General features: G+C 43.2%; 1 protein-coding gene across 3 annotated transcripts in view; it reads left to right on the top strand.

The window, feature by feature from the left end:
- The window catches only part of GABPB1 (GA binding protein transcription factor subunit beta 1), a gene marked incomplete at its 3' end in the record, with an annotated part of 46546 nt that extends 31228 nt beyond the window's left edge, over positions 1-15318 (top strand). For 2 of the 3 annotated variants that reach the window (XM_080931405.1, XM_080931406.1), the window contains exons 8-9: positions 5333-5448; positions 13879-15318. In XM_080931405.1, the coding sequence (XP_080787531.1) occupies positions 5333-5448; positions 13879-14031 (269 nt within the window). Of the gene's footprint in view, positions 1-5332; positions 5497-13878 lie in introns of those variants that run through there. The other variant, XM_080931407.1, reaches the window with a different exon arrangement.
- Positions 15319-25193: the final 9875 nt, after the last annotated feature.

The following is a 25193-nucleotide window of genomic DNA, read 5'->3' as shown; positions in this document are numbered from 1 at the left end:
CAGGAGAATGAGCTGCCACAGCAACTGATCCAGGGGATGGCATCCAAGTGGAACACACTCCTCAGGCCTGAATGTCTAGTGAGAAAGAAGAGCAGTTAGCAGGATGCTAATTGATTGAGCTGGTGACCAGTAGGGGACCATGCAGCCTGTTTTACATACTGAGACCCTTTGATCTAGTGAGCTGTGAGGTGGGCACTTATGTGTCTGTGTTGAGCTAGATTGTCTCCATGATCCACAGCCTCACCAGGAAAGCTTAGATTTTCTTTGGAGAGCAATGGTGGATACATTGTTCCAGTACCATGCTGAAGTTGCTGAAGGAAGCCATGACAAGCTGACTGTTTACCACCTTTAATGAGCCCAGGAAGGCTTTGCCCTACTGCTGGACTCTTGCTCCGAAGCTTGCCTATCTACAGAGGAGGAAGAAGCGGAGCAGTGTCTGCAAAGCTTTCTCCAGAAGCTAAAAATACTGAATTTTACTTCTCAGGACATGGCTGCTTCCAATGACTGTGACCCAGGGTTCCCATGGAAAGACTGACAAAAGGAAGTGACCAAGGTGAAGAGCTGTTAGTGTGATCAGGGAAGTGGTGCTGGAGCACACCTTTCTGCTTCCCCACGGGAACGTCCAGTGGGCTGTTGACCTTGGCTATTAGATTTTGAGCTGTGCCTGAAGTGCCTTATCTTGGACAGTTGTTTGGTTTACGTGCAGGGTCAGTGGCTTTGGCTAACCCAGGCTTATTGTAAACATTTTAAAAACTCAATGAAAGCAGACCTTCCATTGATCTGTTTTTAGAGGTGAGCTCATGAAGGAGCTGTCTGATGGAGGTGCTTTTCATGACACGGTGTTGTGCTAGGCTCTGAGTGCCTCCTCTTCCCTCAGGCACTGCTGTCCACTGTGAGGTGGAATGGTGAGGTTTAGTTCATCACTAAAAACTGTTTTAAAGTAGGGGGTACAAATCATTTTTTAGTAGATTGGAGAGAAGATATGAATAGTTGCACCCTGTAGGCTTTTTTATTCAATTGTGTAAGAACCAAACCGCAAAGCGAATCCTGCTAACATTGCTTTAAGTGAAACAAAATGGCCTCTGTGGCCATCAGGCAAAAATCTGTGAATAACAGATGGAGACCAAGCTGGAAGCTAAACGTTGGTGACAACAGATCGAGAATTTGAAAATGAAATTGAGCTTAGATTTTCATCAAGTGTCAATTATGTGGTTAATTAATCATGATAAAGTTTCCATTTTAGGTTTTATGTGGTCAGTTAATTCAACAGTAGCTCAGTATTATAACCTCTTCAAAATAAAATTAGGTTTATAAGCCCATGTTTATGTGTTACCCAGTGGTAGGTTTGCAGCAGTTGGCTGCTCAGTCTCCATGCCTCTGGTTAGCATCTAGAGTGCTCTGTGGAAGGCTCATACAGACATTGCCTCCCTCTGTTGATCATATTACTAAGGTATTTGTTAAAGGAGATGGATTAAAGTCCTTGTCGCTTGTTTGTGTGATTTTTTTTTCCTTGAAACAGGATCTCAAGTAACTGAGTCTGCCCTCAAACTTAGTGTGTAGCTAAGGCTGGCCTTGAATTCCTAATTTTCCTGCATCCATATATCTGAGTTCAGTTTTATACTAGGACTACCACACCCAAATGCATTTCCCTCTCTCTGATAGGAAAGATCTAGCCCTCGTGACTACTTTAGATCCCCAAAGAGTGTGCAAAAGCAGTTGCCAGATTTTTTTTTTGCTTTAATTTTTAAAAATAGTATTCATTTTCTCACTTCAAATCAATTAAATATTCTGAGCAGGGTAGATCTTTCATTCATCTGTAGCCGTGTAGAAAAGTCGGTGCTCATTCTAACTTTCCAGGATCTATGCTTTAGTGTGTTTACAAGTGTTAAGTCTGAAATTAACCTTTTTGTTCAAAAACCAAAAAACTCCCAAATGGACTTATGTAGAACAGGACCATTAGGGCTTCACAGGAACATACACTTTCCCTATTTGCCCGCCATGGAAACCACAAACAGATTTACAAGGTAGATGAAGCAGCGACACAGTTTTAGTCTAACCAAAAGGCTGAAAGTTCCACATCTAAAGTGCTGTTAGGCCTGCTGTAGGGACAAACGCCTTTAGTCCCAGCACTCAGGTAGAAGCTGGCAGATCTCTGTGAGTTCAAGGGTAACCTGGTGGTCTGCCTAACAAGTCCAAGCCAGTATTACACAGTGAGACCCAAAAAGGGGTGTGTGTGGGGTCTGAACCTGGTAGCATACATCTGAGACCCTGTTGCTCAGATAAGGGCGGGTGTCTTAGGTAGGGTTTTACTGCTGTGAACAGACACCATGACCAACGCAACTCTTATAAGGACAACATTTAATTGGGAGCTGGCTTACAGGTTCAGAGGTTCCGTCCAGTATCATCAAGTTGGAAACATAGAGGCATCCAGGCAGGCATGGTGCAGGAGGAGCCGAGAGTTCTACATCTTCATCTGAAGGCTGTTAGCAGAATACTCGAACCCAGACAGCTAGGACAAGAGTATTAAAGCCCACGCCCACAAGGCCACACACCTACTCCAACAAGGCTATGCCTTCTAACAGTGCCACTCCCTGGGCCAGGCATATACAAGCCATCACGTTGGGGGAACAGAGACAGATGGATCCCTTATACTCACTGACTAGCCAGCCTGGCTGCGTCATGAAATTCACAGAGCTGTTCTCTGACCTTCACTCCCATGTACACACACCACCTCACACCTCCCCTACCCCATACTCACTTTATTATTTTGTTTGTTTGTTTGTTTTTGAAATAGGGTCTCTATATGCTCAGGCTGGTCTGAAACTCAGAGATTCAATCACCTCTTCTTGGCTGCTGGAATTAAATGCATGTGCCAATTTTTATTTTTATTTTTAAGCTTTTAGATAGAGAATGAACAAAGAAGACAAATGATATCATTCTCTTGTCTCCAAATGTTCAGGCATATGTATGTACACACCCACATAAGCATTTACGTGCACCACACACAATACTGTGATTATGTACATGTAGACATACAAACTGCATTAAATAAAACTGTCTCTCAAATCTGAGATTATACACACTAATTTTATTTATGAGCAGATGCAAGTCAGCTCATGTTTTGTGAATGGGAGGCTCAATGTTAAGGAACATTCAGTTCTTCCTGAGTAATGTAATTGTCACTAAATGTTAGTGAGTTAGTAACACAGTGTGATAATAAACACTCATTTTTCATGGCCCCGGCGGTTGGAAGTCCCCCACCAAGTATCAGCAGGCTTCTTTGGAGTGCTGGTGGCTGCTTTCTAGCTGTGCCACACAGAGACAGAATAGCTCATGGCTCTACCTTGGTTACACTGAAGGGTCTGCTTCCAAATAGAATCATTCTGGATTACTGAAGGTTACAACTTTTATATACAAATTAGAGGATAGGAGGGGCATGATTTAGTTCTGTAACTAGTCAAATGGATTCTAAAGTTTATGTTGCTAGAGCAGAAAATTAGGAAAACTTCAAAAAAGAAAAATATTAAACTGTTAAAGCCTCTAATTTTTTAAATTAAAAAAATTGGATGTGTTTGCATTTAAAATGTTATCCTCTTATCTGATTCCCCTCTCTCTCGCACCCTCCCACCTACCCACTCCCGCCTCAACACCCTGGCATTCCCCTACACTGGGGAAATGAGCCTTCACAGGACCAAGGGCTTTTCCTCCTATTGTCACCAGACAATGCCATCCTCTGCTACATATGCATCTGGAGCCATGAATCCCCCCCCCTCCCCCCCAGTATACTTTGGTTGGTGGTTTAGTCCCTCAGAGCTCTGGGGGGGTGGTCTGGTTGGTTGATATTGTTGTTCTTCCTATGGGGTTGCAAAGCCCTTTGGCTCCTTCAGTTCTTTCTCTAATCCCTCCATTGGGGACCCCATGCTCAGTCTGATGGTTAATCTGTATCAGCAAGGCTCTGGCAAAGCCTAAGCCTCTATAACTTAAAATGTATAACAATCCCTGTATTATGTCTAGTGAAAGAGAATTTCTCCATTCTTGTTATAAACGTGATATGAATAAAATAAAGGAACATTTTCTTGGCATAGTTAATATTTTAAATATTTATGTATGTGGGAATCTACCTGCATATTTTTTGTGTACTTTATGCATGCAGTGCCCATGGATGCCAGAAGAGGGTGTCAGATCCCTTGGAACTAGAATTATAGACAGTTGGAAGCTGCCATATGGTACTAGGAATTGAGTCCAGGCCTTAAATGCTAAGCCACCTCTCCAGCCCCATTTCTCATGCTTTATATTACCATACATTGTGCTAAATTAATACAAGTTTCACTATTTTTAAATTTGTTATCTTTATTACTAACAGAAATTTTAATGTTTTGACAACATTTTAAAAATGCTTACTTTTATGTACACGTTGGGAGGAGACTGACTGTCTATAACACACGTGGGGAAGAGAGCATCCTTTTCTTCTACCACACGGGTCCCAGGCATTGTGTTCAGGTCCTGTTTGGGGGCAAGCACCCTCACCCGTGGAGCCACTGTGCTGGCCATGTTTTTAAAACAGGAATATTTATGAGACAGGGTTTTACTGTGTAGACCAAGCTGGCTTTGAACTCACATACTGGCTTTGAACTTTGCCTGGCTCTGCCTCCTGAGTGCCCTATCATGCTCCATTTTGACAAAAAGTTTTGATAGTCTTAGAAAACAACTACAATTTTCCTTGTGACTTAAAAATGTTAATTAAATTGTTTTCTTTGTGGCTGTCAAATATGTTCTATCCTGCTTTGCATAGCAAGAGTATGTACCTTCCGTATGCCCATATTTATATGAAAACATAAAAAGTGTAAACAACACCCACAAATCCACTAGGAGAGCAGTTATGAACAGTGGTCACAATTGTGTGCATTCAGGGGCAGTATGAGCAGGCAGTAGAAAACTCTGCTAAGTGAAGACACTCTAGTTGGAGCTGGTAAAGCAGATGCAGTGTCATCTGTGCTCGAATGGACGCGTGCCTCCCGTGCGTATTTGTTCACATAAATTATTATGCTAATACACAAGAAACCAATAAAAGTAATTCTGTTATTGGGTGCCCAAGACACTCTTAAGATATGCATCTTTAATATGACTTTGACTTTATTTATTTTATTATGTGTAAGAGTGCCGCGAGCAGCCACTTCAGTGAGGAAATGCAGGGAACCAGTGGGGACGTCTTCCTAGGGAGGCAGCGTTTGGAAATGACTGGTGCTGCCAGAGGAGAGTAGCGACCACAATTCAGAACTTTATCTCTTAGTTGTCTGAGTGTGATGTAACCTGTGTCTCTTTTTTATTCCAGTATTGACAGTACCAGCAACAGACATTGCTGAAGAAACTGTCATCAGTGAAGAGCCACCAGCTAAGAGACAGTGTATGGAAATAATTGAGAACCGGGTGGAATCTGCAGAAATTGAAGTAAGGAGCCTTTTACCCGGTGTGTTTTGCCGCAGCCATCCAAAATAAATTTTGTTTCATTATTATTATTACTATTATTATTATTAATTTGTCATTTATATTTATTACTGGCCATGTTTTGATAAAGAATGAAAGTGAATAGTGTCATCATTTTGTTTTTGGCCTTAAACATATGGCAAGCCCTCAATAAATAAATATTGAATGAATGATTGAATGAGTGAAGAATTTGTTTGTAACAAAGTTTGTTATCTTGGTAACACTGGACTGTCTTTGGTTTTTAAACCCCATCTTTTATTTTTTGTTAAACTTACACATATCATCCTCACAAGTCACTGAAAATTCTTTTCTATGAAAAGTGCTGCTCCCTAATTGGCCTGGAAATCCTCTTACAAAAAGCTGTTTGCTAAAAAGGTTATGTTTGTAAATGCAAAAGATAACTGCTTATTTTACTATTCCTCCTTTGAGGAAACTGGATTTATTTAGACTGTTGATAACATCTTAACATCTATCCTTTCTCTTCCACATTCATTTGTTGGTGTAACAAAGCATGCTCTCTTAGTTTTTTCTTACATGACTGCAAATAAAATTCCATCTACTCAATTTATCCCGTCTCCTATAAAACATGATTCTTAAATAACGTTGAAGGGTGAATGTAGTGGAAACAGCTCTGAATTGAAGCTGCAAGCTCTTGACCTCTCCCTGAGTCTGGATGTTATCTCCCTCAGATTGGAATTGGATGAGTATCACTTCAGTTAGGGTTTTCATGGGAATGGTAAGGCCGCCGTCCTCGTCTTAGCCTTCGCTGCCTCTGATGTATAAAGTTGACGACTGCTTAGCTGTTCTTGTCAAAGGCTCTGGTTATCATAGAGAGGGGTTTGTTTTTGTTGTTAAATTAATAACAACACATTTCTTATTAAAGGCAAGTATATTCTCATACTGACTTAAACAACAGACAGGGACATGCTTTGGGCTTGATCACAAGCATTAAATTAAACAGACTCTAATTAACCAGACCATATATAAATAAAGCCTGTCGTAAGAATGCACAAAAAACAAACACAAAAGAAATCTATGGCTAATGCTTTAACCGGGATATCTAGTAAAATCTTAAGTTTTAACTATTGAGTGTGATGTTTTATTTCTCAAAATTTAAAATGAAACCCACAGGACATTAAAGTTCTGATTTACAAACTAACGTACTTCACTGAGCAGCATCTTATTTAGAGCCTCACTTAATGCCCCGTGTGTGCATGCATGTGGAGGCAGAGGTTGACGCCGGGTGTCTCAACTCCTGCCTTGTTTTCACAGTTTTCTTTTTTACAATTAATTTTATGTGCATGAGTTTTTTGCTTGCATGTATGTATGTATGTATGTATGTATGTATGTATGCATGCGTGTATGTATGTGTATCGTGTGTTCCTGGTGCCACAGAGGCCAGGGTCATTGGATCCCCTGAAACTGGAGTTAAACACAGTGGTGAACTGCCACGTGAGTGCTGAGGACTAAACCCACATCTGTAAGAGCAAGTGCACTTAACTGCTGAGCAATCTCCCCAGCCTTCCGCCTTGGTTTTTGAGACAGGATCCCTCACTGAACCCAGAACTTACAAGTTCAGCTAGACAGGGGGAGTGGCTTGGGGGGAGCAGCAAGTCTCATGGGTCCTTCTGTCTGTGTCTCTGCCTCTGCAGCATGTGGATTACAGGTGTGCACATGCCCAGCTTTTTACACATTCCCTGGGGATCCGAACACAGGTTCTCATAGTTGTACAGGAAGGACTTGGCTGGCTGAGCCATCTCCCCACCCATACGGTTCTCTTTGTTGTCTTTTTCTGATTGTCCGGTCGTCTATTCGGAGCATAGAAAGTGAAAAAAATTAGTACTTTATTTTAGTATATAATAGAACATTTAAATTATTTGAATTTCATTAGATGTAAGCTTCTTTAATAATTTAATTTTTAAACAACAGTGACTTTAGTTCATGCCTTTGTTTATAAATGACTGGTGGGCCTAATTGTTTCCCACAAAGCCCAGCCTGGTTTCTCTCTAGTCCTCCTAACATGAGGGAATGATTCCGAGTCCACAGGAGTAAGAATTAGGGTTCAGTAAGTCACTCCCCTCAGGCCCGAGGAGAAGGAAGCTTCGGGAGCTCAGGGCATCGTGGTAGGAAGAACAGTGGAGCGTCGTATTTGTTTTCAGTAGAACTTTCTCGTAATGGAAACGATACTTTCCATCCCTGCAGGTAGCTCCGGAACCACTTAGGGCTTCATGGAGACTTTAACACAGAGTAGATGGTGGGGCAGCTGGAGTCACAGGGAGAGGATGTGATGTCAGTGTCTGCGTCAGGCCAAGTGACCATCATTATCTCTTAACACACGCGTGTTCTTAGATGACAATCAAATCATCCTCAGGGCAAGCTTTTATGCAGTTGCTTAGATGGCGTCTTGACCAAACTTTAACCCCAAAAGTTTTTCTAAAACTGGCCTGAAGTGGGGAGATTTCGACCCTAAGGGATATTTCACAGTGTCACCACTGCACATTAATAATGCTTACATTAGGAAAAAACTGTAAACTGATGTAAAAGTTAACTGTCGCACAGTTTCCACAAGGCTTTCTCTGTATTTGTACCCACACTTATCATTGTGGCTGTTTATAAGAAAATTCCAGTCAGCAGTTGGAAAAACTTCCCAGCAATCTCTGGAAAACTTCATTTAAGTTGTCAACAGTTAGTTGTAGGCATTGGGGATTGTCCATTGATGGCGAGGAAATGGACAGCTTGCTTTACTTCTGGAGGGGCAGACAAACGCAACAACGGCAGCCCCGCCATGTCCCGCACCACGCTTTGCTTCTGCCTCTGCCTGGCTCTCTGTTGGCGCTTTGAAGGGAAAGTGTGTCTCTTACAGATACTCCTCAGGATACGCAACACTGAGCTGCCCCGGTGGAAACAGATGTGTCTGTGTGGGAGGGAGAGCGTCTGGAGCATCAGGAGCTAGGTGCTTCTTAGGTAGTTATGTGAGTTCTGGCTAGAGATGACTGTCTATTAGTCAATTCTGTATCCTGTTTATTTTGAGACTCACCTTTTTGAGTAGATTTTTGTGGGGATAGGGTGGGTTGGGGGGGAAGTGCCCTGGAACAAGCCTTGTGCATGCTAAGCAAGTGTTAGATCTACTTCTGAGCTGCCCTGGTTCACTCCTCTGCCTTGTTTTTCCTCCTCTTCCTCCTCCACCTCTTCCTCTTTTCTTAGATTTTTGAGACAGGGCCTTACGTGTAGCTCTAGTTGGCCCAGACCTCACTTGGTATGTCAGGCTGTCCTCAAACAGATATGGCTGCCTCTGTCTCCAAATTGCTGGGATCAAAGTTGTATACAGTCACTATACCCAGCAGGGTTGTTTATTTTGTAAATGAATATATATGTGTTCTTTAGCTAGGTCTGAGTTAAGTAAGGGTCCCTAGTGGTAGTGTTCTTGTGAAAATTGTTCTGTAAATTTTCAACTGTTTTACTTGAAGTATTTTTCAAAACTATTTTTATTTATTTACTTAATTTTGTTTTCTTGCTTTTGTTTTGTTTTGGGTAGAATTCTGCTGTGTAGGCCTGGCTGGTCTGGGAGCAACCTTGTAGCCCGTCTTCCCTACCTCAGCCTCCAAGGTGCTGAGATCACAGCATTTCCAGCTATGCTTGAGTTGCCTTGCTTCTGCAGGATTGGAAGTTCTGTAGAGTCACGTGTCCTTTAGCTCAGAAAATTCTTCAAGAGCTGGGGAAGAACGGGGCTCTTTATGGGAAAGCTGGGTAGTAATAATTTTGGCTTTATGAGCCATATGACTCCTCTGTAGCTGTTCCAGTCTGTCATGCTGGAGACAGCAGTCTCAGACAGGTTGAAATGAGTGGGGATGGTTGTTTTTTATAAAAATTAGATTATTTATCAAATACGGACAATATTTAGGCACAAACAAATAGCTCAGGTACTTGGCTTAGCTTTTCTCTTTTAGAAAATGCATCTTGGGACTTGAGGCTGAAGAGACAGCTCAGCAGTTAAGAACACTGGCTGCTCTTCCAGAGGGCTGACCTCCCTTTTCAGCACCCACAGTTTACAACCATCTGTCATTCCAGTTCTAGGGGATCGGGGATCCTTTTCTAGTCTTCTCAAGCACCTGTTCTCAAGCACACACACACACACACACACACACACACACACACACACACAAATAATAAGAAATAAGTCGCTAATATCTGCTAGGGGAGATACCATGATGATGAAATGATCAGGAATCTGGTTTTCCCAGGGCAAGGCTCATCTATTACAGTGTGGATGTACTGATGGGACATAGTTATAGTCTCTCCTGTATTTAATTTAAAAAACAAATACAGCTATGGCCTGGGAGAGATGGCTCAGTGGTTAAGAACATGTATGGCTGTTGCAGGGAGCACTCATGTGGAGCAGCTCACAACTGAACAACAGGCACACATCCTTACACAGATACATAAGCACACATAATTAAAAATAAAACATTAAATGTGTGCGTGTGTATGTGTCTGTGTGTGCACGTGCATGTTGGGCTGGCATGGTGGCTCAGTAAGTAATGATCCCCTTGCAAGCCTGATGACCTGAGTTTGATCCTTGGGACACACAGGCAGGTAAAAGGAGAGAGTTGACTCCATGACGCACACATGGCACACATGCCCATGCACACATTGTAGACACACATGGTAATAATAATAATAAAGTAATAATAATGAAAACTTAAAGACATGCCCGATCATCGAGAGTATGGGCCTGGACTCAACTATAGGGTTGAAGTTTCCTATATTTTGAGTGTGTGACCTTAGCCCACTAGTTTGACTTTTCAAGGCACAGCCTCTCCATCAACAAGAGGATTGCTATGAAGAAGAAATGAAAGAAAAGCCTGGCATGGTGGTGCATGCCTTTAATTCCCTCTAGAGTTGAGGGTAGCCTGGTCTACAAGTGAATTCTAGGCCAGCCAGGGCTACATAGTGAGACTGTTTGAAAAGCAAGAAAGATGAAGTTGGAACAAATGCAGGTTGAGTACAGTGGTGAGCAGTCAATTCCCAGAGAATGGTATTTATTAGGAGATTACCTGGAGTGTACGTCGTGATCATGTCCTTCTGTTTATCACAACATAAAATCAAGTATTAGAAACTTAGATATTAAAGTGGTCAAGTTATTCCACACCATTGCTTTTAAGGCAGAATTAGAGATTCATTATGGTTCTGCTACTTAATAATTCAGGTATATTATAATTTAGTATAATAATTGGTGCATCTTGTTGCCATCAATCTTGATTATTAACTAGGGTTTAGTTGTTTTAGAGGTTTTTGGTGTTAAACTCCTTTCTTTTCCTTCAGTGCCTGGACTTGAACACTGAGCTTCCTGCTGAGCACCTACAATTCATCCCTAGAGCAGTGCCTTAGCATCACATCTCAACTGATTATTGCTGCATAAAGTTGGACACTAGCCACACAGAAGCTTACAATAGTCTGTAACTCCAGTTCCAGGGGATCTGGCGCCCTCTTCTGGCATCCTTGGGCACTGCACACTTATGGTACACAGACACAAATGCAGATAAAATACCCAAACATGTATAATAATAATAATAATAATAATAATAATAATAATAATAATAATAATAGTAAATCAGAATTGGTTCAGCAGGTAGAGATGCTCACTGTGTAAGCCTGCCATCTTGCGTTTGACCCCCTCCCCCCAGTCTGTGTAAGGCGGAAAGAAAAAAACAAAGTTGTCATCTGAGCACATATGTGCCTTATCATGTGAGCACACACACACATTAAATATTAAACCAGAATATTAAAACCAGTGTGTCATTACTACAAAAAATCCAGTCTATAGGATTAATTTATATCTAAATAAAAATGTCAGCCATCAGCCTGTTGTACTGTTAATGTGTGGAACACCATTGGAAGAAACTGTCTTCTGTGAAGTATATCCAGTCATTGGCATTAGAAACAGAGGTAAAATATAAGCATTTTTCCTTTTTTAGAGTTTTGTTTGCTTTGACAAGTGAGGTCGCAGAAAGGTTCTCTTTCCGTATTCTTGTATCTCTGAGAGTCAGAAGTACAACACAAAAAGGTTTGATGTGTTAATCACATACTCAGTATATTCAGCACATCCTGAGGATCTTTGTCTTTATAGTTTATTCTTTAGACAAAATAAATGCAGCTGAAATGAGTCTTTTATTTGGCCTAGTAGGTGAAAGGGAGCTGTTGCTTTATTGTTTTAGAATGTAGAATGTGTTTTACTTACTGCTCAATGGTTGAAAACTTGCTTGGCATGTGTAAGCTCTGTGTTTGAGAGTACACCTCGGCTGGGTGGTGTGTGTGTGTGTGTGTGTGTGTGTGTGTGTGTGTGTGTGTGTGTGTGTTTGAACTGATATAAGGAAGATAGGAGGAAGACATTCACTTTTACTGTTTGTCTCTGTTTGCTTTTGTCTTTGGTAATAGCAAACCCCTTGTAAATAAATGCCAGGTATTAATAAGTAGCCAATGCTAGATAATCCCTTACAGTCAGTTTGTTCTAATCTTTTCTACATGATTGGGGGAATGTTTTTGGGTATTTAAAACGTCCACTACCAAAAGATCTTACTCCTTAGCACGTGTAAGCCTAAAGAGATTTATCTTAGTTGGTTTTTAGTTGTGTGTATGTGTGTATCCACAGTACTGGAGCCTGATGACGTCAGGTATCAGATCCCCCTGGAGCTGCAGTGAAATTGTGAAGTGCTTCATGAGTTTGCATGCTGTCCTTGTGCAAGGACCTTGCTAATCTCAGCATCACCCAGTTTTACTGTACGTGCTGTCAAAGTGAGCGAGACGTAGGTAAACTTTCAAGACACGTATGCACGGCCATGCTTACTCCTCCCAGAAGTAAATCTTGCTCCTCCCCTTCTCCTTTACCTGGATTGCGGGCAGACTGGTTCGAAAAGGTCACAGACAGGTTTCTTGTTTATTGCTCCCCGAGGCCATACGCTTAGGTGTTTCCAACTTTACCTTTCTGGCTGACATTTCTTCTAGCCTTGGGGATGTGTCTAAGAGACCCCGCTGCCCAGCAGGGATACACGGTGTTAGAGTAGGACCTGGGTATTGCTTAAACCGGAAACAAAGGCCATTCCGTTAGTGGACTTCTCTCTCAGCCACGCCCGTGTTTGGTGGACGCATAGAAATCTGAAAAATACTGCCCTATATTGAGAATGAAGTTAAATTCAGTAGGGTGAGGATGTGTGAGATAAAGGAGAGAGAGGAAGGGAGGGAGGGAGAGAGGGGTGGGGGAGGGGGTGGAGAGAGGGAGAGAGACAGAAGGAGAACACACTGTGACTCCTCTTGGTAGGTGCACCTGAGCAGAGACAGTCTTTAGGAACTTTAAATGAGCCAGTGTCAGGGGGCAAGTAGGCGGAGACCCTCAGGCTGTCCTTGAGACCCTCAGGCTGTCCTTGAGGGCCTCTCTTACTTTTGCTCCCTCTGGGCATGTGTGCTGCTCAGTGTAAACACTTTTCTGTGATTCATAGTTATATTCTGACCCCTACCCCACTAGCACATCATAGGCCTTTGTGATGAGATTGCTTCGTTCCTAAGATAGGAAACGTCTCTGAACCTGGGCCTATGTGCTTTATTTTTCCTCCATGTACTTAATAGAGATTGACACAAAAGGGTTCTTGGAAGCATTCATTCCCCTTTTCTTTGATAACCGGGCAGAGATGGAATGAAGGGAAGAAATCGGCTTACTGTTTTCAGTGGACTGTGTCTGTATATATTGGCTCTCAGCCGAGGATTTAAGACATTTTATACCTGTTAACGGTGGAAGCTTGTTTGAGTAGCCTTTTATGGACTGCCCACTGTTTGACTTTGCAAGTCTAGAGCAGCGCCCTTCATGATGGAGTTCAGGTATTGTGCTTGGGAGTGTAGAGGAGTGTGGTTCATCTTGGAATTGGCGACATTTAAATCCTGTAAGCCCAGTCCTCACCGTGCCCTTGGGAAGGATCTGTCATCTTTGAGGATCACTTTTCTCATTCCTAGCCTGGCACAGGAGAAGCAAGTGGTGGAGCTGCCTTTGCGCAGTGGTCGGCGCCATCTGTGTCGTTCTGAGGAGAGATGAGGGCTGTGTTCATACTTCCCTTTTCCGTTGTCTATAACTTCCTTCGGTATATAACGAAGTTCAGGCACACATCTCGTTTATTATTAATATTTCTAAGTTAGAAAAATTATCTTGGACTTAACGAACAACCTCCCTCTAATAATTCAGAGACCAGACCTGGGGGTCACATGTGGATCGGTTGGAAAGATTAAATGCTGAGGAGTGCCGTGGGCAGCTGCTGCGCTCACCGCAGAGCCATGTTCTTTTGAAGGACACATGGTTATGTGAATGTATTTGCGCAAACATTGAAAACATGGCTTTCTTTTCTAAATTAGGAGAGAGAAGCGCTTCAGAAGCAACTGGATGAAGCCAACCGAGAGGCCCAGAAATACCGACAACAGCTGCTTAAGAAGGAGCAGGAGGCAGAGGCCTACAGGCAGAAGCTGGAGGCCATGACGCGCCTCCAGACCAACAAGGAAGCCGTCTAGCTGCCATGGACACCAGTTTGCTTTTACCTTTTGTCCAGAGAGAATGCAGTCTTGAACTGTACACAGTAAGGACGCAGCTGTGGGAACACGGAATAACAGAAAGTTCTACACATTGATAATGGGACTTAAGCCATGAGCTCTCAGTTCTTGTAATATAAAACTTTAGAACTTGTGAAATGTATTTAAAATTGAATTCTGTAAATAGTTTTTTTTTTTTGGTTGTTTCTTTTTTTACAGTTATAAATGAGTTGATAAAGATTGTTGCAGAGATCCAAAAAAAAAAAAAAAAAAAAAAAAAAAAAAAAACCACAGTAAGCCACTGTTATGGGGAATTCTTTTTGATTTGGGTACAGACTTAATTTCTCAGAAGTTTTAAGCGTGGTCTTTGTCGATTAGACCACATGTGTGACAATTATGGTGGACTGATGCTGGAAAAACTCTGCGAAGAGATTTCTCCCAGGAACTTTTGTACAGCTTTTAAGTTGTCTCAGGTTCTGAAAACATTTTTTAGGAAGCAGAAATTTTATATTTGTTCAATTTCAGCTACATGCGAGTAGATTTACATGTATATGAAGCAAATATTTTTAAAATTTTGTTTGTACATATTCTGCATGTTTTATGATTTTAAAATGCATCACTTGCTTAGGTATATTTCCCACAAAGACGATGAAAGTTACCAAGAAAGAAACCAAGGCACCTCTGACATTCTGTTGGTCATTGAAAGGTTTCACTGGCGACCATGACAATGTTCTTGGAGCAGCTTGCAAGAGAGCTCGAATCCGCACTTGTGTGCACAATTGCATTGTGAGGACTGTTCTGTGCCTTCCTTCCATCATGACTTCCACACAAGCACTTTGAGGCGCTGGATTTTAAGATAATGTTTTTGGCAAACTCAGTGCATTTGGGTTTCTGAAATATTTCATGGACTTACTCCCCTCCCCCTAAGAAATTATTCTTATGGAAAATTGCTTTTGTATGTAGAGCAGGACCTGTTTGTACTTGGTGACGCTATGGATATGTCTAACGGAACTTTTGCTAGTCCCTGTGAACGCTCCAGGCCTGTGCTGCGACTCTCACAATATTGTCAATTCCAAAATGTATGGACATGGGACAGACTATTCCATTCTCTTTTGTAAAATGTAACTTCCAGCTCTGTATTATTTTGTTTTGTTTTATTGCTTTATGAAAATGTTTAACCTCTTCCCCGACCCCAGGCTTCTCTCGCCTATCTGTATAAAGAACCGGTTACCCTCAAGACTGTACTCTGGCCTCATTTTCTATTTTACAATTAAATAACTTTCCACATAGCTCGTTACAGACTGGTGATTTGACTGCACATTCTTCACATATTAAGATGTGGATGATAGAGCTCAGTGGTGGAGAGGTCCTTGATGCTTTGGGACTGGGTCAAATTCTGTCACACATGTAATCTGAGCCATGTTCTGCCATATGAGAACAGACTCCTCATGCCTTGAAAACCCCAGAATGACTCCTTAGGAATTTGCTGGATTTTACCTGGAGTATCTTTATAGGAGTTAAGTGTAATAAAAAGAGTCTGTGCCTTAGGCCGCTCTCAGTTGCCTTTCTGGAGACCACAGGAAGCTGTTGCGGTAAATGTTTAAAAAGGGGTGACAGGTTCCATGCCTTCCACTCCACACTGACCCCAGCTCTCTCTGACCCAGGCAGTCGCTCCCGTACTAGCTCCAGCACCATAGGGCTATATGGAACTTGCACTAATTTATCTCAGCTGCTCAATGCTGTTCCCCAGAGTACTCTGACCCGGACGGTCTGAGAGCACATCCCAATTCCATGGCAGGCTTGGTGCATCCTTCTCTTGAACTCAAGTTGCCACTCGAAAGAAAGCACCACACAATAACCTCTAATCCAGTTGATATAATTTTCCCATCTAGACTGCACACGATCCTGTTCACACCCATCCCTTAAAAATATTCAAAATAGCCCGTATCTATGCACAGAGAAGAATCTTTACATCCGACATCACTTTGCTCCAGCTCCTTCCTCTCCCTCTGGCTCCTTCTCTCTTCCTAAAACTTTGTTCCCGCCCATCCCTCCTTCTCGTCCAATGACAGGCCTCTGTCATTGTACCTGTATCTTGTACCTGCTTTCCTGCTAAAGGCGTCTTACAGGAAGCCTCTACAGCAATGCTTCCCGGCCTTTGAGAGGCTGCAACTCTTTTATACAGTTCATGTTGTAGTAAGAGGAAGGAACTGTATTGAATATTTTTGTTGCTACTTCAGAACCGTAATTTCACAATGTTGTAAATGGCAGTATAAATATCTGATATTCAGGATATCTGACATGTGACCCCTATGAAAGAGTATATGACCCTCAAGGGGTTGTGACCCACAGTCTGAGAACCTCTGCTCTACGACAAATATTAAAAAAAAAAAAAAAAACCAAAAGAAAAATAAGAATTCCCTTTATTTTTTCACTAAATTTGACATTAAAATTCATTCATTTTGAAATGTAACCTCACTGTTAACCAGCCTGGCCTTCAAGTCATGAGTTCTAGTGACCTTGTCACCTCAGCCATCATAGTTCTGGGGCCATAAATAAGCACCTGACACTACACTTGGTTTTGACAAACACAGAGAGAAAAAAATCTCCCACTGTGTTGACTTAGCTGGTTTTGAAGTTTTGAATTCGTTTGATCTTCCTCCAGGTAGCTGAGATAAGAGGGGCACCCCCTCCCCCACCTTTACATAAATGTTAAATGATCTAACACGTGCTTTTAGGGCTAGGGCTATAGGTCAGTGGTAAAATGGTTATACAACCCGGGCTCAGTCTCCATCATGGCAAAGGCAAATGCATAATGCTAAGTTTAACAAAACTACAAGCCACATTTTCAGAATCACGAACTTGCTTGCCCTTCAGTCACAAGAAGCCATTGGAGAACATGCGGTGTGGGTTTGTGTAGTGATTGACATAAAACAGAACACTGGGTGAATTAATGTCTTGGTGGACAGTGTTGGGATGGGGAGTAGCCAATGCAGTTTGTTCTCAGACCAGGTTAGCTCCACAAACCCTCAAGGTGAGATAAAGAAAGCAGCTACAGCTCATGTGTGTTGCTTTTACTCCCGGTCATGGGTTCTGCTTGGAGACCATGTGATATGGGAAGTAATTTTGATCTCCAATAATATCAGCAAGCTGAAGAGATGTGAAGAAACAATTGGGTGCGGTTTAACAAGTATTCAGGAAGCTTTGAGATGTTTTCTGTCTCCAGAACCACGTTGGACAGCATTGTCTCTAAAATCTTCATCTGACTCACTGCTGAGAATGGAATCCTTAGACAAGAATCTAATGAAGATGAGATGCCCAACCCCTCGTTTATCATCTACTCTTAACAGTTTCCACGTAGGCTGGGAAGCCTCAGTGCTTCTGTACTGAGGCCAAAAATAACTGACGAAATAGGAAATAAAAATGTTCGGTAATCTAGGTTTCAGGCCACAGTGCTGGGCTTGCAATTGCCATGTGCTGTGTGTGTAAACAGGTGCCTGAGATCACATGTTCGTGTGTGTGTGTGTGTGTGTGCGCGCGCGCGCGCACACACACACACACACACACACACACACACACACACACGCCTCTAAATCCATGCTCATGCCACTGTATGTGTGTAGAGGTCATAGGACAACTTGCTGAAGTTGCTTCTCTTCCACCATATGGAATCTAACTCAGATCTTCAAGGTAAAGTTTGGTAGCAAGCCTAGAGAGGCCAGAAGAGGGCACTGGGTCCCCTGGAACTGGAGTTACAGGCTCTTGTGGGCTGTCACGTCAGTGCTGGGAACTGAACCCAGGTCCTCTGGAAAAGCAGCGAATGCTCTTAACCACAGAACCATCTCTCCAGCCACCACCCTTGGCTTTTTAAACGTGGGTTCTGGATCAAAGTCAGGTTCTTGTACGTGCAGATTAAGGACTTTATTGACAGCCCTCTCTGCCCCGGGCTGCTTTATTCCTTGAAGGTGGCAGGTGAAATTCCAGAGAGAAGAGTCAAGGAGAAATATGCCGACAGACTCCAGCCTGCAATACAAAGATCAACATCCATCCATATTCATCCCTCTAAAGCATATGCTTAACGGAAAGTCTGTGCCGGGAAGCGTTTCAGCGCCATCATTTATGGCGACGTTTATTGACCGTGGGAAGAAATCCTTGACCATAACACACACTAGTGCAGTGACAGAGACAGCTGGCTGTGCTTTATCCCGATGGGCCTCTTCTTTCTGTATTCCTCACAGTTTGCATTACTTTGTGTTTTTTGATACCCCGAAGACCTAGAGACCTGTGTGAAAGTTAAAAAAAGTAATAATAATAAGGAAAGCAATTTCAGATAAAACCACAGTGCCATATGGAGAGGCTCCCAAAGGGTTAGTACTTGGGCTTATAGCAAATAGGAAAAGAATTGTTTTTTCTACTCACCAGGTTCCTACTGAATAAATAACCCTTTCGTTTTGTCAACTCAACTGAGGAATGGGTTTTCTAATAGACTTGCTATTTCACTAAATAATATTTGCTGTAGTTGGTTCATTATAGATAACTAATCTGCCGTAGCATTAAGCTGTGCATGTGATTTGTTTTTTTCCCCATGTTAAATGGGAACACCTGATGTACATGCACTGACTTTGACGAAAGCACCTCTGGTCCATTATCAGACTGCTCTCTGCCCAGGAAAGCGTGGCATCGCCACTAGAACTGTGCCAGTTCCAAGTTAAGACTTGAATATCAATAGCCTTGTGACATCTTAAAAACAGATTTCTCATGTGCACAGACAATAGACGTGGTCTTGTGTCTCCTGCTCATTTGATGCCTTAAATCAAATTTCTTCGAAAATATTTTACTTCAATGAAGACCAATGATACAGAAATATGGACTGTAATCTGGATACAGTTCCTAAGGCCTTTCACTTTTTAGCTAGATATAATATCACCTTCGGGGGGGAGGGACCCTTTTTGCTTTCCTGAAGAAACTGAAAAGAGCTTTGTTGTTTTGATTTTTGTGGGAGAGACAAGAACAAATACCTCTTCACCCCAAATGGGACAGACACCAACAGCACCAAGCTCTTGGTAGGGAACTGATGAGTTTATATTGGTTTGATTAACAGGAGCATGGGTGACTCAAAGGCACTGCCAAAAGCCCACCCCAGCATGGGGGCCAACTTCCCAAAGCTGCACCCCTGGAGCTTGGGGCACAACTTGCAGGTAGCTGCAGCTGAGGGTCCCTTCCCCTCGCCCCCTTGATTATCTACTGTTTTATGACTCTCTTTCAGTGTGGTGGGATTTGAGACTCTTGTAACGTTTTGAGCTTTCTAGGCCGAAGTCTCCTTAGTTTCTTGAGTCCAGTGGGGAATGTTTCAATCAGAAGGATTAACCTGGTTTTTAGGATTCTGCCCACAGTATTTTATTATTTGCTTACTTTTTTTTTTTCCATTTAAGTAGTTTTGGTCTCATATGATCTATTTATTCATTTAAAATGCTCATGACTATGTAACACACCTCCCATCCTTACCGCCGATTATGTGGACTACCATTTTGAATTTCGTGGATTATTTAAATAGCTTGATTGCTCTGTGGGAATGATTATCTTATGCATTTTAGCACACCAGTTAAAGCATTTGCTTTTTGTTTATTTATTTATTTATTTATTATATATGAGTACACTGTCGCTGTCTTCAGACACACCAGAAGAGGGCATCAGATCTCATTACAGATGGTTGTGAGCCACCATGTGGTTGCTGGGAATTTAACTCAGAACCTCTGGAAGAGCAGTCTGTGCTCTTAAGTGCTGAGCCATCTCTCCAGCCCCTGCTTTTTTTTTTTTTTTTCTTTTTAAATTGCTGTTTTTCATGTTTGTTCCAGCCTTCCCATTTCAATCATAATGGTGAAGAATTAGACATAAACTACAAACCTTTAGCAAGCGGGAGGAGTGCAACTATAGTGTCTCTTAAAAAAAAAATCCTTAGTCTTCTTGGAAACTGCCTTTATTTCCAAATGCTTCTTCTCAGTGTTTCAGTGTGAGGGGAAAGCTGTTGCCCTCTGGCTGAAGTGAGGATTCTGCCTCTGGGTGGAGATAAGGTGTGTCAAAGGAATCCAGCTCAGAAAACTGTAGCCTTTACTGTTTCTGGTGTCTCTGATGCCCGCCAGAGCCTAAGTATGCTTTCTTTGATACTTTGTTCGAGCCTCCTCACTCTTTTCTCTAACGCTCCCCTGCCCTCTGTTGGGTCACAAAGCAGGCACCCTAAGACGGTGGCACAGCTGCCATTACCCTAGAATAGCCAAGCTTAGCGGGAGCAGCAGCCGTGAGGAGAGGGAAACCTACCCAGCATCACACATGGAAATGTTATTCAGTCTGTTTATTATCTTTCCAGGAGCAAACTGAACACCAATTTCTCACTTTGCTTTGATGAAAACTTCAAAGCACACAGAAGAAACTAAGCACAAAGCTCTCACCCAAATCTAATGACTCTTAGGTTTGTCCTGCCTGTTTCCATTTCTTTAGAAAGCAGGCGCTACTGATGTGGCTGACATCTCTTTGTCCTCGCCCCAATCCCATTTCCTTGAAGTCTCCCGAAGAGACAACCATTGCCGACCACCACTCTGAGGGTGAGCCTCTCAGGTATGTACTGGTTTATGTAGTGGTGTGTTGCTAGGCAAGCACCTCAGTCCTCTGTTTCTAGCTTTGCTTCGTGGCTTTGTTATACATTGCTTTTCAGAAATAAATGGCAGAGTTTTGTATGGTTCTTAACAGCTTTAATGCTGTCATTTAGTATACTGGTAATTTTGGCTAAATTTTTTTTTTTGACCATTTGTTTTCTCTCTCCCTCCCTCTCTCTCTCTCTCTCTCTCTCTCTCTCTCTCTCTCTCTCTCTCTGTGTGTGTGTGTGTGTGTGTGTGTGTGCATGCTTATGCCATAGCATATGCTATGATTTCAAAAATTAGTTCCTTCCTTCTACCACATTCAGGTCACCAGCTTGTTTGGTGGGAGTGGCTTAACCTACTTAACATCTGATTTTTTTAAAAAGATTTATTTAGTGTTTATGAGTACACACTGTTGCTTCCTTCAAACCCACCAGAAGAGGGCATCAGATCTCATTACAGATGGTTGTGGGCCACCATTTGGTTGCTGGGAATTGAACTCAGGGCTCCTGGGCAGAAGAGTCTAAAGGTTAGGATAGAATCTGAGGACTATGGCAGTGTTGACTCCATCTTACTATGATCCTTAACCTGATGTATCCAACAGTTTTGAAAAGTGTGTTGATTCATGGCTTCCTTTGTTCTATTTCTATGAAAATGTCCTGAAACTGCTACCTCACTGAAGACGGAAGAACGGTATTGGAGGGCCCTAACCTAAGTCAGACCTCTGCAGGCTTCCCGATCTCTTACGTTTCTGTGGGCCTGGTCGGTTGACTCTGTGGGCTGAGTTCTCACAATGTATGTCTGACCTCACTGGTTCCTCCAATCCTTCCTTCCCTCCTCCACGGGACTCCCTTTCCTTTCCCTTCCCTTCCTTTCTCTTCCCTTCCCTCCCCTCCCCTTCCCTTCCCTTCCCTCCCCTTCCCTCTATCCCCCTTTCTCCCTTTCTTCCTCTTTCTTTGTTTCTTTCTGTTTTTTGTTTTTGATTTTGTTTTTTTAAGACAAGGTTTTTCCGTGTAGCCCAGGCTGTCCTGGAACACACTCACTGTAGAGCAGGTTAGCCTCCAACTCAGAGATCTGCCTGCCTTTGCCTCCCTAAGTGCTGGGACTAAAGTCATGTGCCTACAGCACCTGGCTCCCCCTCCCTTTCCTATGTGTGGAGTTTTCCCTATGTACCATACAGTCCCTGGCATACACCATCTGACCTCAGATTCAATCCAGTTATGACACTGAACAGAGCTGGAGTCCAGACTGTGAGTTCAAGCTCACTAGTCTGCGCCAACTTCAGACATAGGTGCCCAGTAAGGAGTTTGCTGCTTGTGCTTGAGACTACATCTTTACGGATTCTCACATCTTTCTTGGGTCTGGTTAATTTGCTGGCATGGCTCACAGAATTATAGCAAATATGATTACTTTTGATCAAGACGGATATGATAGTTGGGTTGAGAGTGACACTTGGGGTGCGGAACTGCCTTCCCTGGGTGCTTACCCTTCAGGTAACCCTGTGTGTTCAACCACTCAAAATTCTTCCAATCCAGAGGTACTTTTTCAAAAGGGGGATGGGAACCGGGGATCAAACACAGGGTCTTGTGCACGCTAGGTACGTGGTCTGCTACTGAGCCATACCCCTTGCTTAACCTCTAGCTCTTTCTCCCCTTTCCTCTTACCATTCTCATGGATTCTGTTGTCCTAAGTACAGGTGATGTTTTAGACAGCGATGTGCTGCTTTTCTTAGATTGGGATCAAGCTCTTGGGTTCAAACTCCTCTAGTCCAGAGCCTCTGGGGAACAAAGGGGCCTAAATATAAAGAACAAAAAGCTCTTGGTATTCAGGAAACTCCAAAGGATTTTTGATGTTTTGTGGCAGTATTGGGGTTCAGGACAAACACATCCCTCCAATGTGCTTCCTTTGTGTTATCTCGAGAAGCCCTGGATGTAGCTCTCCAAAGCTGTCTTCGTAAGAGACATTAAGGAAGAAGCCTCAGTTAGTGAAAACAGCCCTAGGAACACGAGGGGTGCTGATAATTACTGTCATCAGAAAGACTTCCATCTGAAAAAAAGCGGCCACTCTTCCCCCTCACAGAACGTGTGTGTCCTGCTCTCTGATGTACCCTGTCCCCCGTTCTATTTACAGAACGTGTGTGTCCTGCGCTCTGGTGTACCCTGTGTCTGCTCTGTGTACAGCTCTGCTTGCTTTGGAAGTGTCTGTCAACTAAAGGGTCTTCCATACTTATGGGCACTGAACAGGTTTTTCTCCCGTTGGTCTGTCTTATGTTAGCTTAAACAGTAGCTGAGGGCCAAGAACCCAGAACAAGTGCTATGTAGTAATGGAAAAAAACAACCCTTCATATCCACTGTCAGCGCCTGCTTACTGGTAATCTATCCTGAGCTCAACCTGGCTAGCTATGGGCTCCTCTGAGCCTGCTCTGCCCCTCACCTCAAAGAGAAGCCAGGGCAGGAGCAACTTTATCCTTCCTCTGTGCTCTGCTTCTTATTGTGAATGCCCTTGGTCTGTTTCTGGCCCCTGGGCCAGGAGCTTTATCCCAGGCTGGGACTGTATAGTCTGAATGCAGGGCGGAGATGATGGAGGGCTTTTTTAGTTTCTACTAGGAGCTGCTTGTAGGCTTGGGATTCTAGGTGCCCCGACTGGTCTAAAAACACCGTGTCCTCTGAATCTGTTGATCAAAGTTCTAATCAAGGAGGGGGCTGGGGCAAGAGAGGCTGATATTAAGCCTGTAGGAAGGGACTTTATGGGGGCGGGGCTAAAGTAGGGGAATGGGGAACCCTTAAATAGGAGGCTCACCGGCTGCTAGGACGTGCTCAGCACAGACAGTAGTGAAGAAGCCCGGCTGACAGCTGCTTCCCAGTCTTCTCTCTCTCTGTCTGCCAGGAGGAGCAAGCCAAGGAAACCAAGGGAGATGATGGACCCCAGTGAATACCGAGAATACCGAGCTAGGGGTGAGTGACAGACTGGTGGATCTTCCCTGCTGGTAAGGCTTTGGGAAGTTGCTGTCGGGGGCAGCCGTCCCCCCTCACATGAGTGCTTTATTTGCCTTGGAAGAGTCAGTGCTGTTGCTCCTGAATGGGATGTGGATCCGAGTTTTAAAAGGTCTCTCATTCTCTGCCTCTCCCGTGCCTACTTCCATGATTGCTCCCTGTGCCTTGCCTTTCCTTTCCTCCTACCTGCCCACAAAGTAAACTATTTGTATTTGTGATTCACTTGATTGCCTTATGAGATAGGGGGAAAAATGCCTCAAATATTTGGTAGCGCAAACTGTCTTAATATTCATTTTTTTTTTTTTTTTTCTGTGTGAAGCGGTTTGTTCTCCTTCTAGTGGTCATGCCTAAGTATCCTCCAAGCGCCTGCTTGGATACTGGCTTGCACGGAAAGCAAAGCCAGTCCCTCTGTTTTCAGGCCTGACTGCCCGCAGAGGGGAGATAGGTAAGTGCTCAAGCGGAGTGTTTAGGAGGATGCATCCAACCAAGTGACTTATGACATGATGTCTTTGGTCCCGCTTCTTCTGTTTAGTTACACATTAACTGAAAATAAAGGTTCTTTTAGAAGCCTATAGGACAACAGAGAATTCTGAGTGTCTTTAATAATTTTGCAATAGTCTCATTTCCACTAGTGGGGGCCACAGTGCCTAAAATTTCTTGGCTGTAAGTTAATATCCTGCTTTAAAATTCTTGCCTCTCTTCTTCCCTATCAACCTTCATAGAAGGACGTGTGTTAGCATATCATGTTGCTTTTCAACGGTGCACTTAGCTGAGAGCCAGGTCCTTATTCTGCAGTGGGACACATTTTTCTATGAGGCTGTCCCGAGTTGAGTGGCAGCTCTCTTATGTCTACTGGGTACCACTGCTGGCTGCCCAAGGCTGTGGCGGGCTGAAGGAGTCAAGCCTCAGTTTTGTCCAGACCCAGTTTTATGTGTAGGAACTTTTCAGAAGCTGATGTAGAGGGAATAAGGCGGGCTCCTTTTCTTCTCTGCTCATTTTCTCCTTTGCAGGGAGAAGCCCAGGAGGGAGGGTTTCTGGTTGTTCACAGTAGGTACACAACTCAGGGGCGGGAGGAAGTGAGAGGTCACGAGAGAGCCCCTCTGAAGGCCGAGAGCCCCGAATAAACAGAAGGAGACAAAGTACAACTAAGTGGCCTGCAGTGGTTTCACTTGCCTGCTTTCCTTCCTTCCTCCCTCCATTTGGTGCATCTATTGGAATGTGAAAGCCCCGAGGGACAGCACCAGGAGAGGTGGCCTTGCTTCTCTTCAGGTTCAACCTGGTTCACAAGCTCCTGTCTGGGCTCTTGGTTGTACTTTAAGTATGTCCCCAGGACCTCAGAAATTAGTCTGTGTGTGTGTGTGTAAACTTAGAGTTTTACTCACATTCAGAAGATGTTGCCAAGTATACACAACACACACACACACACACACACACACACACACACACACACACACACACACACAAAGACTAGAGAATACCGATTTAAAGACTTTAGGAAGATGCTTTCTCCTCTTATTAG

Source organism: Micromys minutus (genome assembly GCF_963924665.1).
Source record: "Micromys minutus genome assembly, chromosome: 17".
NCBI lineage: Eukaryota > Metazoa > Chordata > Mammalia > Rodentia > Muridae > Micromys > Micromys minutus.
The sequence above is the reverse complement of the archived record's forward strand: the minus strand, read 5'-3'. Positions and strand labels throughout refer to the sequence as shown.